The sequence below is a fragment of the Lithobates pipiens genome, unplaced genomic scaffold (assembly GCF_037356315.1).
Source record: "Lithobates pipiens isolate NorthernLeopardFrog02 unplaced genomic scaffold, aLitPip1_a1.2 Scaffold_16, whole genome shotgun sequence".
NCBI classification, from domain to species: Eukaryota; Metazoa; Chordata; class Amphibia; order Anura; family Ranidae; genus Lithobates; species Lithobates pipiens.
Genome location: NW_027507748.1, coordinates 60,047,627 through 60,066,348, shown reverse-complemented (window position 1 = coordinate 60,066,348; position 18,722 = coordinate 60,047,627). Strand labels below are relative to the sequence as shown.

Below are 18,722 nucleotides of genomic sequence, written 5' to 3'. Positions count from 1 at the left end.
TTTTTCTTGTGGGGTATTTTTGATAAATTTCTGTCCCAAGTGGAGGAAAAAGTCCGGTACATCCTACAGTTTTTTTTTGTGCAATCCCGAGGGTTGCACGAACAAAAACAACTGTCCACTCCGGTCGGGAGCCGCTATACTAACAATGCGAGGTTAGTCCAGCGATCTCCCCTGCTGAGCTGTTGTGTTCTGATGGGGATGGCCATCGGCTGTGAGTGCTGATTTGGGTGCTGGTTTACCAGCTGGCTTCTGACGGACAGACTGAGATATGCATGGGCAGAATGACAGCCGGTATTTTTTTTTGTACTGACAAATGTCTCCCCACATTCTGCCCGTGTGTGCTTAAGCATGTGTTCAGGAGACAACTGGGGACCAGTGTTATATGAGGACCTGCATCTTCAATTGCTTTTATTTGCACCTTTTTTTTTATTTTTTTATTTCTGGCCCGGTCTAATAAAGATATAAAACGATTGTGCACTGCTTCTTACTTTTTTTTTGTTTACCATTGCTTATGTAGAGAGCAAAGGAAAGGTTAGTTTTGCAGCACTATCAGCGGAGGACCAGAGACTATTTGAATGCAAGGATAGAGCATTCTTACCACATGCACAACTTTTCTAGGTATTTAAAAGTTGAACTAAAGCCACGACTTTTTTTTTTTTTAAGGGGGAGTGTAATCTTTTGTCAGTTTCTCTTTGCCATCTGTGTCCCATTGAGGAGATCTCTGTTCACTTTCCCATAACCACAATAGGAAGTTAGAGGGAATCCCTGGTTCCCCAACATTAGAAGATTTCCCCTCCTATTCCTGTTCTGGTCACCATTCAAAATGTGGGGTATTCTTTGACTTCAGTCTGTAATAAAGGTTATGAGGACAAATGGATATGGTGAATCTCCCAACCTGGTACACAGTAATAAAAGTGACAAGTGATCTAATCCCTCTTCAATCTATCCAAAAAGAAAAAAAAAAAGAAAAAACCTTGTCTTTAGTTATACCTTAAAGTGGTTGTAATTCCTCACATAAGTGACTGGCCTCAGGTGAGGCAGATTAAATAAATCCTCCTATATAATTAGTACCCGTTTTATCTGCAGTCTTCTCTACATCCATTCAAAGGCCAGAATTTATAAAGCTTGTCTAAGCTGTCAGAAAAGAGGGGTTGGAGAGCTGAAATTACTCTTTGCTGAGAGATTTGAGAGCTGAGTGGAGGGAAGGGACACACCCTGTTCACACCGGAACATAGCTGAGGCTGTCAATCGGCTGGAAGCCCTTCCCCGTCACCTTTTTTCTCTTGGTGTCAGGAAAACATGTTAAAAGTGATATGCTGATAGGAGAGGAATGAGGCAGCAGACAGAAGTGACACTTTGTGCTCTTAATTGAGACAAGTACACACTATAGAGCAGGGATATGCAATTAGTGGACCTAAAAGTCCCATGAGGCATATCAAGACTGACAGCCACAAATTGACACCCAGAGGCAGAGGCATGATGGGTCTTGTAGTTTTGCAACAGCTGGAGGTCTGCTAATTGCATATCCCTGCTACAGAGGGATAAGCCTTGTTCATATTTCATGCCTAAGGTTTACAACCACTTTAAAGTAAATATCTGTTCTTTGATTAAAGCTGTAAAGTGAAATATACCAAGTTTCCCTGGTTTATGTGACTGTATGTATTTGTTCTCTAGGCAGGTTGCTAAGAAAAGGAATTGCAGTGAAGGACCGGTCAGGACAGACAGTAAGACAGAACAGCAGTGGTGGCTGGTGCTCCATCGGTCAGGGGGGTGGCAGACGGACCACAAATCCCAACCTCCCCGTCCCAGTGCCAGCTCACTCACCCTGTGCTGACAGGTGGAGGCAACTGCATCCCGCAGGCTCCTCTGCGTCCTGGCGGTGGCTGCATCCCACAGGCTCCTCTGTGTCCCAGCATTGGCTGCATCCCCCCCGGCTCCTCTGTGTTCCGGCGGTGGCTGCATCCCCCCCCCGGCTCCTCTGTGTTCTGGCGGTGGCTGCATCCCCCCCGGCTCCTCTGTGTTCCGGCGGCGGCTGCATCCCCCCCGGCTCCTCTGTGTCCCGGCGGTGGCTGCATCCCCCAGGCTCCTCTGTGTCCCGGCGGTGGCTGCATCCCCCAGGCTCCTCTGTGTCCCGGCGGCGGCTGCATCCCCCAGGCTCCTCTGTGTCCCGGCGGCGGCTGCATCCCCCAGGCTCCTCTGTGTCCCGGCGGCGGCTGCATCCCCCAGGCTCCTCTGTGTCCCGGCGGCGGCTGCATCCCCCAGGCTCCTCTGTGTCCCGGCGGCGGCTGCATCCCCCAGGCTCCTCTGTGTCCCGGCGGCGGCTGCATCCCCCAGGCTCCTCTGTGTCGCTGCGGCGGCCTCATCCCCTAGGCTCCTCTGTGTTTTGGCTCCGTCAATCGCGCGTCCCATGCATCTCCTCAGCCATACATCTCCTCCCTCCCTCCTCCTCATAGGCCAATAGGATAGCTTCTCCTTTTGGCCAATCAGGAAACTGGTCTCACAACCCACTTCCTGATCAGGAAACTGGTCTCACAACCCACTTCCTGATTGGCCTGGAGGAGGGTCAGTGTGACAATAGCGAATAATCATTCGTTATTTTCACACAACTGAATGGACTTGGCATACAGTGCTCTGTGCCCCAAGCCCACCCTTTTTTGAAGCCAATTAGAGCCTCTGGCTCTAATAGCGTGCATGGATGGGGGGCATTGCCCATGTGCCCCTAATGGATGGGCCGCCACTGCAGAACAGCCTCATGAAGAGAGTCAGACAAGTGAACTGAAAGGATCTAGCTTGTGCTCCGTGACATGTTTATTCTGCTTGTTCCGTTTTTTTTTTTTTTTTTTTTTTTTACTCCAAGTGGAAGAAAGAAGCTGATCTTTTTAGTATTTTTAGGTTTAGAAGCAATAAAGTGCATCAGTGCCCAGACTTTGGACATTATACTATTTTATGTATTCTTTACAAGTTAGCAGTAAAAGGTACCTTTTTATTTATTTTTTTTGTCAGTTAAGAGACACAAAGTCATTAACTTTCAGGATTTTTTCTCTCAGTCAAGACGATATCCCTGCAGAAGCTTGATCCTACAGAATTCTGCTTGATTGTTTTCAACCTGGCTTTTGAATTACAGTGCCCAGAACACGCTGGACTGGACATGTGGGCATATTCCACAAGCAGTAAATATATTATTATGCATGAACCCTGCACAGATCATGTTAACCACTGAAAGACTTGCCCCCCTTCATGATCAGGTCTTTTGCTATACGGCACTGCATTACTTTAACTGCCAATTGCACGGTCATGCAGCGCTGTACCCAAATGTATCATATTTTTTCCCCACAAATCAAGCTTTCGTTTGGTGCTATTCGATCACCGCTGCAGTTTTTTTTTTGCACTAAAAACAAAAAAGAGCCGACAATTTTGAAAGAAAAAAAAACTATTTTTTTTTACATTATGCTATAAAACCCATCCAATAAAATTGTTTAAAAAATCAAATTTCTGCATAAAGTTAGGCCAATATGTAGTCCTTTTTGGTGTAGAAAATAAATAAATAAATAAACAAATAAAAATAAATCCCATCAAGAATATATTGATTGGTTTATGTAAACATTATAGTGCCTTCAAACTATGGTATTTTTATGGATTTTAAATTTTTTTTTAATACTAGTAATGACAGTGAACAGCGGCTTAGAGCGGGATGTTGCAGCGGACAATTGGATACTAACTGACACTTTTGGAACTTTGCCGGAACCAGGGACATAAAGTGATTGGTGCTAACAATATGCACCGTCCCTGTACTGATCCTAATCAGTGTTTTTGTGTACTGCATGTGCTGCTTTTACTAGGCAAAGAGATGGATTCTAGTTCCTGCTAGAACAGTTCCTCATTAGAACAGAGATCTACCTTGTTTACATAGGCAGATCCCCATTCTTTGTGGTTTACCGACGATCAGCGGGTGCCGGGAATTACTAAGTGCTCATCACTCACAGTTCAGCTTCTGCTGTGAATAATCCCCCCTGCAGGTGGAAGTACAGGATCACGTGTATACATATGGGATCCTGCATAGAACTACCGCCCTGTAGCAGTAAAACCTCTATAGGGCGGTTAAGGTTATGTATTTGTCTGTTCAGATTTTGCGTTTTTGTAGATCCGTAACTGCGAAATGAACGCAGAAATTGGGAGCCATCTAGTTCTTTTACAAGCCAAGGGTTTTTCTGTTTTTAATGCTTCTGTTTGCTATGCTGGAGAACGCTTGGGGCTCATTCAGTATTTCTAAGGGTTTTATCACTTAAGCTATTTCTGCTCAAATTTGGGAATAAGCCATTGGACTTTTGGGTTGGATTTAGAAGCAGCTGAATGTAAAACAGTGTTGGAAGACATACTGGAATATATGGGTCTTTTTTTGTTTATCCAAAAAAAGGCTCAAAGCAGAGGAAGGACTACACCCTGACCGTTCCGTTCCCTTCCCTCAAGATGATACCACTAACAGGTTGAAATACTTTCCTTTCCTACATAAATCCCTGGCCTGGCGCTGCAGACCAGTTGGTCATTTACCAAATACAGTACCTAAGCGTCTAGTGTAGTGATCTTAGAGGAATTGGGGGCTGAATGAGTCTGTATACCCCATTTAGCATAAAATACATCTTTTAGGGCCCATTAACATGCAGTGCAGTGCTTTTTTTTTTTCATCCAAATTGCATTGAAAGTAGGTTATATGGGTTCCAATGGCATAGTTCGCATAAATGCAGTGGGTTCCTGAAAAAAAAATAGTACAACATGCAGCTTTTTTTCAGCACAGAATTGTACTGGAACACAGTAAAAAGAATACAATAATGCAACCAAAATTTACTGGACCCCAGTACATTGGGGGGGGGGGGGGGAGAGAGAGAAAAAAAAGCATCTGGAAATGCATTAAAACGAGCATGCAGAATCACATTTGCATTGGATCTGGAAAACGTTTTTGTGGTGTGAACGGGCATTAAATTAGTATCAGTTAGCATCCTTTTGGAATGAAATGGGCAGGGCAACTATAGGTATGGATTTACTAATCTCCCTCATCCACTTTTCAGGAAGGTCCTGGAGCAGGAAAAACAGTGGCAGGACCGTGTGAAGCAGGAGGAGGAGTTGACACGACACAAACTGCTACAGGATGAGGAGAAACAGAAAAGAGAAGACTCTCTGAAAAGAATGGAGGAAGAGCGAAAACTGGAGGCTCAGGAAAAGGCCAGCAAACTTTTCCAGCAACCTCCAGAGCCAATGAAGCCAGGAGGGCAGGTCCCCTGGACAGGTACAGGTGTGTGCTACAGTGGTGTGTGGCTGGTACATTTGCTTTTACATGCTCATTCAGCCCCATCTGGGCTCTGCTATCACATGCTCATTCAGCCCCATCTGGGCTCTGCTATCACATGCTCATTCAGCCCCATCTGGGCTCTGCTATCACATGCTCATTCAGCCCCATCTGGGCTCTGCTATCGCATGCTCATTCAGCCCCATCTGGGCTCTGCTATCGCATGCTCATTCAGCCCCATCTGGGCTCTGCTATCGCATGCTCATTCAGCCCCGTCTGGGCTCTGCTATCACATGCTCATTCAGCCCCATCTGGGCCCTTCTTTCACATGCTCATTCAGCCCCATCTGGGCCCTGCTATCACATGCTCATTCAGCCCCATCTGGGCCACTGTGGCCTTATTTAATGGTTTCCCAAAAATGGTTACAATCAGGACATGCCTTGATTGATAACTGTTAGTTATTTTGTCTCATAAGCAGTTACAGCTAAAAGTTTTGGGCACCTTGGGGGACATCCCCCCCCCCCCCCCCCCGGCCATGCGGCTCCTCCCCTCCTAGGCATTTAATAGGATCAATATAACAAAAAGTGCACAAATACGGCCTAATAACATTCGGTGCCAAGAAAATAACTTCTCTAAGAAAATAATGTCAATAGTATAACTTATACTCTAAGCACACTTGTATTAGCAGCTACTATAAAATAAATCATACATAAAACCAATGGCAATTAAAAAGTCCAAAAAAAGTTCAATAGGATCGCCTGTCCTTTCAGCCAATTGGGTTCCAGTTTCCTGATTGGCCGGAAGTAAGATCAGTGTTACAATAGCAAATATTCATTCATTTTTGGGCTTTGGTTTGTATTCTGTGCCCCGCGCTCACCCTATTTTGAAGCCTATTAGAGCCTCTGGTTCTAATCCGGTGCTTCAACCCTGCAAGGGGCTGGAAGCGTGGATAAGAAGGGTGGCGCCCTGTGCTCTCTTAATGGACGGGGCACCCCCTGCTTTTGGAATAAATATTTTGCAAACATAAAAAAAAAGTAATCATTGTAAGCACCCATGCCAGTGGTGAATGGTTTATCATCCATCGAACTGCTACATCTTCAAGAGAGCTTGTTCTTTTGAAACAACGACAGGCTTACTGGCTGGATCACCGGGTGAAAATAAGAGAAAAGAGAGGCTAAAAAAGCAAACCAACGCAGCCACCACATTAAAGAATGGGTAAGCTGCAATAAATGTGTTTTTTTGGGTTTCATACTGCTTTAAGTTTGGTTTCAACCAAACTGTCAAGCCGTCAAATGACTGGTGTCATAGCTGATCACATGTGCAGCACCAGAACAACTGCAGATCAGAGGCTGAAATGGCAGCTTCCACGATTGTTAAGGATAGGAGGCTTTAGTTCCACTTTGTCTGACAGAACCGCTTTCATAGCTTGTCTCACCAGGTTGTGTTTCATTCAGTGGGGGAAATAATTTGATTTGACCCTGGAGATTTTGTAAGTTCCCCCCCCCCCCCCACTGTAGCTGTTAGGCTGGGTTCGCACATGTCCAGCTGCGGGTTGTAGTATGGAGTCTGGTACATTTGTGCTCACCTGTTCAGGTGCGATTCAGGGACGAATTTTTCCCTGAATGCGCACCTGACACAAAAACGGGCACTAAACTGCACCACGGCCCGGTTACTTTCATGTTATGCGAATTGGATATGGGTAAAAGGGCATTCAATTCGCATATATGTTAACCCAAGTCTTTTTATGTACGACTGAATTTTCAAGCAACTTTTTTTTTTTTTCTAACAATCTTCTGTGTCTGTTGAACACCTTAAAACAAAAGCACCTGTAGCATTATTTTAAATTTCAGGAGGTAAAGCAAATCTTATCACCTGAAACCAGTTTTGCAAGTTGGCATAACTGTACAAATCATCAGCTACTTGGCATATCCAGGTAAATGTATACCTGTTTGATAAATGGTAATGTCTCCTGATTTATTTATTTTTATAAAATAATAGTTAAATATTTATTTTATTTTTTTAATATAGCTGCATATTTCTTGTTTTTACCTTGACCTACCACTAAAGAACTCAAAATGCTCCTATTCCTGACACTTGCAGTGATACTACAGATGTGTAGGTTTTATATCTGTAGCAGGGCCCAGAAACCATGGTGCACATTTTGCTTTTTTATTATCCTAAATAAAACACACTGACATGGATACGATTTTTTTAATTTATTTTAGTTTACAATCGTCCCCCCTAGAAGGGAGAAATGGATACAATATAGGTTTTGCCCCTTTTCACATGGCCAGACCGATCGGGTCCACCTGACCGTTTTTTAGGAGGATCCGATCTGACCATCCATTGCCCTCTTTGGAGCGGCAGATGTCATCGGACATGTGTCCCTTGACACCCACCAACATCCGATTGGATGACCGTCAGATGGAAACAAACAGGTGGTCCATTTTCCATCCAACTGCCCATAGAGGAAAGCCAGCTGTGTCCGTGTCCACTCTGCATCAGTGGAGCGGACACAGTCCTGTCATCCACCTGATCAGCTGAGCAGGCAGATCCTCTGGTGGCCCGCCTATGTGAAAGGGGCAAAGAGAGGAGAAGAGAGTACAGGGGTGGGATGAACTGTGATCACAAGTCACACCCGATGATTTGATCGAGAGCCAGTCCTTTCCTTGCTTTTGATCATTCGTATGAGACCCGGAGCTGTTGGTGTTGCTGTGCAGTGTGCTCCCAGCACATAAACCTATACATCCCCACAGAAGAAGACCCACTTCAGTGAGGCCGCATACGTGTGTATGTTCTGTAGGAAGGGGTTGCTCCATCCATTAAGGCGCTGCAATACCATTTTTTTATATAGCGATTCCAAAATTAACAAATGTCCACTGGTATTAAATGGTAATAAAAAAAATGCGTGTGAGGCTTATCTTTTAATTTCTATATTGAGTAAAAAAAAAAAAAGGCCGTCATTCACTTGTTGCTTGGTGATTGTTGGATACTTTTGTTCTTTTTGAATGAATGATTAAACACTTTTGATTTTTTATTTTTTTTTCCTTTTTTTGGGGAGGGAGGGAACATATTTATTATGCTTTATAGCTAGACTGTCATTTTTAATGTGAAATATTATGCAAAGATGGAGATGTAGGATGAGCCTCACCAACAGGGATCTATTTTAGGGCTGTGTCAATGAGCTTTTTAGACTTGTGTAGATGGGTAAATGCACTTTGTTTTCATGTGCATTGCACTTGAATTTGCCATTTGATCATTCACTGACAGGTGCAGGTAAACACCTTCTGACTTGCATTTGACCTTTGTCTAAGCTGCATCAATTCTCTTAAAGGTGCTTTAGAGCTGACATACTTTGGAAGAGAAGTAGTTTTGATGCATCCGCACAGACCCTTAATATTTGTAGCTTTGGGGTCATGTACATCAGTCCCCTTAGCATGTGTGTTTTTTAAAGCCGAAAAGGCAAAAAAGTGGCCAGCAGCACTGATTCGTGAGAGGATACATCAAGATCAATAAGGTGTTTCTCCATTTAAAATATCAGGAGCAACACTAGAATGCTGCACTGCTTCAGCTGCCTGCCTCACATGCAGGAAGAAGAAAATTGTAAACATTGAAAGGGCTTTACATTAAGGCTGGGTTCACACTGCTGCGATGCGGGAACGCTGCAAATCTACTGCGGGTTCCCGCATTGCATGCCTCCCGGCGAGAATTCACACTGCCCTATGCAAACTGCTGGGAGTGTCAGTGAAAAGTTAATGACGCCCCCAAATCAGTTTGCAGATCGCAGTGCGATCTGCAAACTCGGACAGGAATCGGATCACATGGTGTGAACACCCATGCGATCCGATTCTGCTGCGGACCAAAAAAAGGGTCCAATGCGAGTTTGGGCCGGATGCGATGCGAATTCAGCCATACTATCTGTATGGCTGAAATCGCATCGCACAGAGATCGCATATGATTTGCACTGCAGTGCGGTGCAAATCACATCCGATCTCGTACACCGCAGCAGTGGGAACCCAGCCTTAAATAGAATGCAAACCTGTATACTGCAGAAATTGGATTTGTCATTTTTTAGAAGGGGATTGGGTCCATCTGTGGAAGTAACGCTCTAGAACAGGGTTATGCAATTGGGGGACCTCCAGCTGTTGCAAAACTACAAGTCCCATCTGCCTCTGGGTGTCATGCTTGTGGCTGTCAGTCTTGCTATGCCTCATGAGACTTGTAGTTCTGCAATAGCTTGAGGTCTGCCAATTGCATATTCCTGCCCTAGAAGGCATTGTATAAGCAAGGATGAATAGATTCTGTCCAGATATTCTTGGTCATAATATGCAGCCCAGATTACTTTGACCTTTTTTGGTCTTAACTACTTTAAGTCTAACATTGGTTTTCTTTTGTACCTTAATTATACTTCTGTACCTTTGTACTCTTTTCAGAGAAAGCACCACTAATGATTTCACAGGGGGATGTCAAAGTGGTGTATTACCGATCACTCTATCCTTTCGATGCCAGAAGTCCTGATGAGATCACTATCACACCTGGTGACATTATCATGGTAAGACCCTTTTTAAGTGATTTTATTTCTTGTTTACTGAATAAGATAACCTCAGAAGAATTGGGACAAGTACAGTAAGTAGTTATCGGACCTCATTATACTTTGACTGTATAGCTGCTTATGATGGGGGGAAAAAAAGGCATTGCAATAACCAATTCAAAGCTTCTGCAGAGATCTAAATATTTGGTCCTTATTGTTGTGTGTAAGCTTACATAGGAGAAAGTTAGAACTCCTAAGTAGTTAGTCTTATGTCTCTCTGAAAGTAAGGGCACGTTTAGAAGGGACAGCAAGGGGGTGGTAAAAACAGGCAGTCAACTGCGAGCCAAGCATGTAAATCTAATTTAAAATCGCAGATCAACAAAAAAAATTGCCAGAAAAAAATAGTCATTCAGGAGGTGGCATGATCGCCTCCTGAATGCCTGCAAGTGACTCCTCTACTGCCCACAAAAACAAAAAACAACCCGATCCCAAATGCTTTGCAAAGGCCAGTAGAAAACTACTGCGTGTCTGAACTTGGCCTTAGAGTGTCAGAAAGTCCAAGATCACATGAACTCTGAGGGTTGTTGCCTGTCAAATGCCTGACCTCAAAAACCACACACTCAGAACATGGACATGTATGAGGTCAGGCATATAACTGCCATGTGACCTCGGAGTTTCTGATTGCCTCAATAATTGCAGCCCCCGTGTTTCCACTCAGGACGGACTCCCTTTTGAGAAAAAGAATAGATCCAGCAAGCCAGTCATGTTTCAATTGGCTCAAGTCACTCTATTTCAGATTATGAAAGTTCAAAAATGACCTAAATTTTAACATGAAGCTATAAGAAGATTCTTACGAATTTTTTTTTTTTTTTTTTTTTACCTAGGTCTTATTTGTGTTGCTGTTAGTTGCCTTTTATCCACACTTAAGACACTTGGAATGAGCCTGTTCTAGAAGTTGCTCATGAGACTCTGCAATGCTGATTGTATTGTTTGTGTGTGGGAGAACTGTTCTGTTTGAGCTGCCCACATTCTAGTGCGTTTTTAGTGAATGGGAGAAAAAAAGCTTATTTCTTTCTCGTACATCACGGGACACAGAGACTCAGTAATTACTGATGGGGTTATAGGGTATCATTAGGTGATTGGACACTGGCACACCCTAGATGGGAAGTTCAATCCACCATATAACCCCTCCCCCTACTGGAGGTGCCTCAGTTTTTTCGCCAGTGTCTTAGGTGTTGGTCACGAGTAAAGATATGCTGTGCTGAGCTCCACTGGAATATCCTACACTGGGGCAAGCCATGCAACCAGATCCATTCAAAGTGTCTTTTCCAGGCTCAATTGGATGGTACCAGGGCCTTGTGTCCGAAAATAGGTTTTACCTGTAACGCTTCTCTGCCACCCAGGACCCTCAAGCAGAGGAACTCTGGGGGGAAAAAGGAGAGGAATCCCCAGATCCTCAGAGGATCGGGACGAGACTGATGATTCCTCTTTTGAGGATTCAAGTGGAGAAAGGCCCTCTTCAGCTTCTAAGGATGAGAATGTGTTGGTGCAAATTCTTGCTGGACTGGTCCGCTCCACATTTAAGTTGTCTGTATCTGAGTCAGTTAAAGAAGCCTCCTCAAACTGTACATGCCTTTCCTGTTTTCAACACTTTATCCTATGGAGGAAAAATGTATTAAGATACGGGGTATACCAGCTATTGACGCCGCCATATCAGTGAAAGTCTGACTTGTCCTGTTGACAACGCTCAGATGCTTAGGGATCCAGCTGATAAAAAATTGGAATTCCTGTTAAAAAACGTTTTCTCCTTGGCAGGTTCAACCTGCAGGGGCAGCAATCAGAGTTTTGTCAGTACTTGAGAGACCATGTTAATCAGGTCCTCAAGGTTTTGCCTGAACAGCAAGCCGGGGGTTGGCCAACCTACCCAGCGGCTTTGTGTTTTGCTGTTGATGCTATCAGAGATTCTATCTTCCAGACCCCTCGCTTTATGCTTGGGTTGGTGCATATGCATAGAATCTTACGGTTGAAAGATTGGTCAGCCGAATCACCATGTAAGAAGCTTCTGGCTGGATTACCCTTTTGTGGTGCAAGGCTGTTCGCAGAGGATTTCGACAATTATTATCCAAAAGATCTCTAGTGGGAGAGGCACCATCTTGCCGGTTAAAAGAGGAGTTAATGTCCCTCTTTCGAACGTGCTCTTTCCCCAGTGCCAGGAGCATCAGCCTTCAGGCAGTCGCGATGGCCTCCTCCGCCAGGCCCAAGAACGAAATCTCAGGAAGTCTACAAAACGCTAAAGTTTCTTTATGAAGGGGTGCCCCCGCTTGCTCGTATGGGGGGGGGGAAGACTGCTACAGTTCTCAAGGCTCTGGCAGGAGGATTTTCAGGACAGATGGGGGCTCTCCATAATAACTCCAGGTTACAAACTAGAGTTCCGAGAATTCCCCTCTCCTCATTTCCTCTGATCAAATGTTCCCAGAGAAAAAGAAGTCTCTCTTTCTAGCGTTGGAGCGACTACTGTCGCAAAAAGTTATCGTGGTAGTTCCCACGCAAGAGCAGGGATTGGGGTTTTATTCAAAACTTTTCACGGTACCAAAGCCTAATGGAGATGTCAGGCCCATTCTAGATCTTAAGGATCTAAACCGATTACTAAAAGTACGTTCCATTCGCATGGAATCGATTCGATCGGAAGTCTCCATCCTACAAGGAGGGGAACTTCTGGCTTCAATAGACATCAAGGATGCATACCTGCATGTACCTAATTTTCCCTGCTCATTAAAAGTACCTGCTTTTCGAAGTAGAAAAACGCCACTTTCAGTTTGTAGCTCTGCCTTTCAGGCTAGCTACTACACCTCGGGTGTTTACAAATATCTTGGCCCCTCCTCTGGCCAGATTAAGGACCCAGGGTATAACAGTAATAGCATACCTAGACGTCCTGCTCTTGATAGACCAGTTGGGAGCCCGCTTGGACCAAAACTTGGTCACCACAGTCAACTACCTGGAGTACCTAGGTTGGGTCCTCAACTTAGAGAAGTTTTCTTTAAAGCTAGTAAGAAGACTAGAGTATTTGGGTCTGGTCATAGATACAGCCCAGAAGTAGGGAATTTTTACCCCAGGCAAAGATCAGTGCCATAAAGGAACTGATTCAGGTAGTCAGGACAAAGAAGAGGCCTTCTATTCGCCTTTGTATGAGGCTGCTGGGGAAGATGGTGAAGCAGTTCCCTATGCTCAGTTTCATTAGAGACTGCTGCGAAACAGTATCCTGTCTGCCTGGAACAAGAAGGTTCAGGCGTTCGATTTTCTGATGCGTCTGTCTCCTGCAGTGCATTGAAGCCGCAGTTGGTAGCTGATACCCAAAAATCTGCAAAAGGAAAATCCCTTTTACCAGTTACCTGGAGAGTGGTAAAGACTCATGCCAGTCTTTCAGGATGGGGAGCAGTTCTCGAACAGTCGACTGTCCAAGGGAGATGGTCCAAGACCGAGAGGTCCTTATCTTCTTGGCCATATGCCAAAGATGGGGGATTCCGGATGTAGATCTCTTTGCGTCCAGGTTCAACAACAAGATCAACAACTTTGTGCCGAAGAACAAGGGATCCTCTTGCATCCGGGACAGATGCGTTGGTGACTCCATGGCATCAGTTCTCGCTGATTTATGCATTCCCTCCTATTCTGATACTGCCACGACTTCTTCGCAGGATCGGGGAGAAAAATAAGTCAGTACTTCTGGTGGCCCAGAAGAGCTTGATATGCAGAAATAGTAGAGATGGCAGTAGGTTCCCCGTGGTCCAGTGTTCCATCCTGCCTTACAAATGCTAAATTGATGGTTTGGCTATTGAAACCCACATTTTAAAGAGTGGTGGGCTTCAGGCCCTGTGATTTCTACCTTGGTTAATGCAAGGAAGCCAGCTTCCAGAATGATTTATCATAGAGTCTGCCTCCTGGTGTCAATCCAGGGTTGACATCCCAGTACATATGTCATAGGTAGAATCCTTGACTTTCTGCAAATGGGGCTGGCCTTGAGTACCATCAAGGGCCAGGTCTCAGCCTTGTCAATATTGTTTGATGTCCGCTTGCTTTGCATTCTTTGGTCCGAAGCTTTTTACAGGGGGTAACACGTCTTAATCTTCCGGTTAAGGTGCTCCTAAACCCCTGGGACTTGAATTTGGTTCTGTCAGTTTTACGGAAACCGCCTTTTGAACCGATACGTCAAATTCCCTTGGTCCTGTTGACAAGGAAGTACATTTTTTCTGATAACCATTTCTTCTGCTAGAAGAGTATCAGAATTAGCAGCTCTTTCCTGCAAAGAGCCTTATTTAACCATGCACAAGGATAGAGTGGTATTGCGCCCTCATTCCAGCTTCTACCGAAGGTGGTTTCAGGTTTTCTTCTAAACCAAGATATTGTTCTGCCTTCCTTCTTCTTTTTTTTTTTTTTTTTTTTCCCCCAGATCCGTGTTCTACGGAAGAAAGGTCACTGCATTCTTTGGATACAGTGAGAGCAGTCAAAGCCTATCTGGAAGCGACTGCTTGGGGTCACAAAACGGATGTTTTGTATTGCCGGAAGGTCCTAATAGAGGACAGGCAGCATCGCAATCTACCATTGCTAAGTGGATTCAACAAGTAATTGTTCAAGCTTATGGTTTGAAGCGGAAAGTTCTGCCTTTTCAGATCAAGGCGTACTCCACGAGGGCTATTAATGCTTCGTGGGCAGTGCATCACCAGGCCTCCATGGCTCAAATCTGCAAGGCCGCAACCTGGTCATCAGTTCATACATTCACCAAATGTTATCAGGTGCATGTGAGAAGGCATGAGGAGATCGCCTTTGGGCATAGTGTGCTTCAAGCAATGGTACAGGGTCCCCAGGTCTGATTACACCCTATGTTGTGTGGTTCCCCTCCCCTCAGATAGCATTGCTCTGGGACATCCCATCAGTAATTACTGAGTCTCTGTGTCCCGTGATGTACGAGAAACAAAATAGGATTTTTATAACGGCTTACCTGTAAAAATCCTTTTCTTTTGAGGTACATCACGGGACACAGAGGTCCCTCCCCTCTTCTAATACACTTATATTGCTTTGCTACAAAACTGAGGTACCTCCAGTAGGGGGAGGGTTTATATGGGGATTGAACTTCCTGTCTAGGGTGTGCCAGTGTCCAATCACCTAATGATACCCTATAACCCACCAGTAATTACTGAGTCTCTGTGTCCTGTGATGTACCTCAAAAGAAAAGGATTTTACAGGTAAGCTGTTATAAAAATCCTATTTTTTGTTCAGATAGATCTTTTTATTTATTTAGTGGGAAATTCATTAGGGAATTTTATGACTGTGGACACATGCAACCAATTTAAAGTATGTCCATGGAAAAAGAAAAACGTTTAGTGCATCTCTGCAATACAGGTAAATTTCCTCATGTTCTATCCCTTGAAAATGCTTCATACATAGCAATCCAGACCCTCCCTAATCTCCTGTTAGAGTTGACAGCACATTGCCACTGCTGTGTTGGAATCCCAAGTCATGTCAGCACTTCTCAGATTTCCATTCCGGACTTCAGAAATCAGGCAGGCCTGACAACACAGTTTGGGAGTTCAGTGCAGCAGTGGTATAGTCGGGAACTCACTGGGTTTCTGGCAGTCTTCTTTTTTTTTTTTTTTTTTTTAAAGAGACAAGACATAGGCAAATGTGCATGTATTGCAAAGATAGTGTATCTGTTTACACAAATTGGATATGAGCTGTTAACCTCTGTTCATTAGCTTATGTGGTGCGTGTAATGTGAACTTTTTTTTTTCTTTCTGTAGGTGGATGAGAGTCAAACCGGGGAGCCTGGGTGGCTAGGAGGAGAGCTAAAAGGGAAAACGGGTTGGTTCCCTGCCAATTATGCCGAAAGAATGCCTGAGAGCGAGTTTCCAAGCACAGCCAAGCAAGTAGCAGACACTACAGCCAAAACCACTGTCCACTTGAAACCGTCCACAGCCTCACCATCAGCTTTTACTGACACAACTACAAATGCCAACAACTGGGCTGACTTCAGCTCAACGTAAGTACCCAGGACGTGTGTTTTTCCCATCTGCCATATCCCCAGAAGATTTCCTATTATTCAGCATTTGAAGTCATGCACTGCCAGCTGCCATGTTACTTTTGGGTTTATATCCGTGTATGTCAGTCAGTTTGTAAACTGTACACACATTTATGTGACATATGGAAACCTTGATATATGACTGCCTCCACTGTGTGAAAGCCAAAAATCCAGTACTTATTGACTTTATAATAACGTGAAAAAGTTTCTATTTTTTATTTTTTTGCTTTTATTTTTTTCTTGAGTTTTGCTTTTATGTTTCCTTCAGGTGGCCAACTAATAATGAGAAAGCAGAGACTGATAACTGGGATACATGGGCAACTCAACCTTCACTGACTGTACCCAGTGCTGGTCAGATCAGACAGCGTTCTGCTTTTACCCCCGCCACCGTAACAGGTTCTTCTCCTTCCCCTGTACTAGGACAGGTAAGATTATAGTACAATATTAATTCTTACCCTTGTGTGCCAAGTCTGCCTTGAACACAAAAATATCAGCGGCAAGGGCTTTTCTTTTTTTTAACTAAATGGGCTGAAGTGTTTTAATACATTTGCATTTTAACTTCTTGTCGCTGGCACCTCTTGGCCCTTTTAAGGGTTTTAGGATGCCGGGAGGAGGAGCGGAGTTTAGGATCATGTGACCCCAGTGATTGGCTGTCACGGTAGTCACATGATCGGAAGCCCCCGGTAACTGTGTCGGGAGTGCACAGCTGTATTTACTTAAATTCACTCAAATATGCGGGCGCTCTGTGCCAGAGCCCACCCGTTGAGAGGCTGCATATTTGCGTTTGGCCGGTGCCAAGTGGTTAAAGCTAAACTGTGGGGAATAAAGCACTTTACCCTTCCCCCTCCACACTGCAAGGGTCAACTGTCTGTTTTGCCTAATGTACAAACAAAACAGCAGCTGCCCCACATATAGCTGGCCTGGCCTTTACAGCAAGGAGCACACGGAAGTGCAATGTACATCAAACAAAAACAAAGAAAAATTCCCAGCTCACTTACCAGCCAGCCTGCAACAAACCAAATTGTCCTGTCTAACAGGTCACGTTAAAAACAGGGTTTAGTTTGCACATATTTGCAAATACATGCGTAAGCTGCAGAGGCCATGACAAAGCACCCCAGTATTATCTGCAGTCTTGACTCTATACATTTGTGTACACCTATATAATAATGGATAGATTATGCTTGGAGGGAGCCCACTCCTTTAACCGATTGCCGACCAGTCGCTGTCATTATACTGCAGCAGGACGGCACGATCCCTCGTAGCTATATGTCGGCTCTCCTTTAAGCAGAATAGCAGGCGCACGGGGGGAGGGGGGGGGGTGTGCCGATGCTCGTGGCCAACGGTTGCGATGACCGACAGCCACGAGAGTGATCACGGGCATGAGAGGCAGAACAGGGATTTGTGTGTGTATAAACTAACAAATTCCTGTTCTGTTCTGTGAAGAGAGACAGATGATGAGTTCCTAATGGCTAGGAATCTCGATCTGTCATCCCCTCTAGTCAGTCCCCTCTCCTTACAGTTAGAATCACACACAGGTGACACAGTTAACCTCTTGATCGCCCCCTAGTGTTAACCCCTTCCCTGCCAGTGACATTTTGACAGTAATCAGTGCATTTTTATAGCACTGATCACTCTATAATTGTCAATGGTCCCAAAAATGTGTCAAAAGTGTCCAACATGTCCACCATAATGCTGCCATTAATAGTAAAATAAAAATGCTATAAATCTACCCCCTATTTTTTAGATGCTATAATCTTTGCGCAAACCAATCAATTTACTCTTATTGCAAATTTTTTTTTTTAAACCAAAAATATGTAGAAGAATACATATCGACCTAAATTGAGAAAAAAATTAGCTTTTTGTTTAAAAAAAAAAGGGGGGATATTTATTCTAGCAAAAAAGTACAAAATGTGTTTTTTTTTTTTTTTTTTTTTTTTTCAAAAATTGTCCCTCTTTTCTTTGTTTATAGTACAAAAAATAAAAACGGATGTCAATTCTGTTTGGGTGCAACATCGCGCAATTGTCAGTTAAATCGACGCAGTGCCGAATCGCAAAAAATGGCCTGATCATTCAGCAGCCAAATCTTCCGGGGCTGAAGTGGTTAACTGTTACAGGGGTGCTAAACCTGTGGCCCTAAACGTGCTAAACCTGAGACATTGCAAGTCTGACAGTTACAGGCATGACTGGGCGACAGGCAGATACATGCTGGGACTTGTAGTTCTGCAACAGCGGGAGGGCCACAGGTGGAGCACCCAAGTTAGTATACCTCCATTATCCTCACTGCCCTGGCAGCTGATACTTTCCTTTGTTGCCCAACATTCTAGGTTGTGGCTTTTTCCCTGAGCAGTGACCCCATAGAGATTTGCTGCTGACTGCACTAGTATGTCTTTCTAACCCTAAAATCGCTGCTTAAAGCAGTGTATTGTACAGCAAAGTTGCATATGTTGTCAGATATGTTTCTATGTTCCATTAATCATAGTAATATATACAGAATGTTAAATATGTTTTTATTAAAGTGGTTGTAAACCCTTACAAACCACTTTGACCTACAGGTAAGCCTAGATTAAGGCTTACCTGTAGGTCCAAGAAATATCTCCTAAACCTACACGGTTTAGGAGATATTTACAAAAAGACAGGCACCGCTGTCTGCGGCGCACTGGCGCACTATCGCCGTTAGCAGCATGCCGCTGCTAACAGCAATATGCCATTATTGGCTGCTCCCATGTGTGGGAGTGACGTCATCACTGCTTTGGCGCTGTGAGTGACCGGAGCAGCGATACCCGGAAGAAGATGGACGATCCGTGCTACAGGGGACAGCAGTGACATCGCTGGCTCCTGTG

General features: G+C 44.3%; 1 protein-coding gene across 4 annotated transcripts in view; it reads left to right on the top strand.

Annotated features, from left to right (window-relative positions):
- ITSN1 (intersectin 1) overlaps positions 1-18,722 on the top strand; it is a 249,840-nt gene that overhangs the window by 123,318 nt on the left and 107,800 nt on the right. For 3 of the 4 annotated variants that reach the window (XM_077479947.1, XM_077479949.1, XM_077479950.1), the window contains 4 exons: positions 5,064-5,287; positions 9,715-9,833; positions 15,605-15,843; positions 16,151-16,307. In XM_077479947.1, coding sequence (XP_077336073.1) covers positions 5,064-5,287; positions 9,715-9,833; positions 15,605-15,843; positions 16,151-16,307 — 739 coding nt within the window. The remainder of the gene's footprint in view (positions 1-5,063; positions 5,288-9,714; positions 9,834-15,604; positions 15,844-16,150; positions 16,308-18,722) is intronic. The other variant, XM_077479948.1, reaches the window with a different exon arrangement.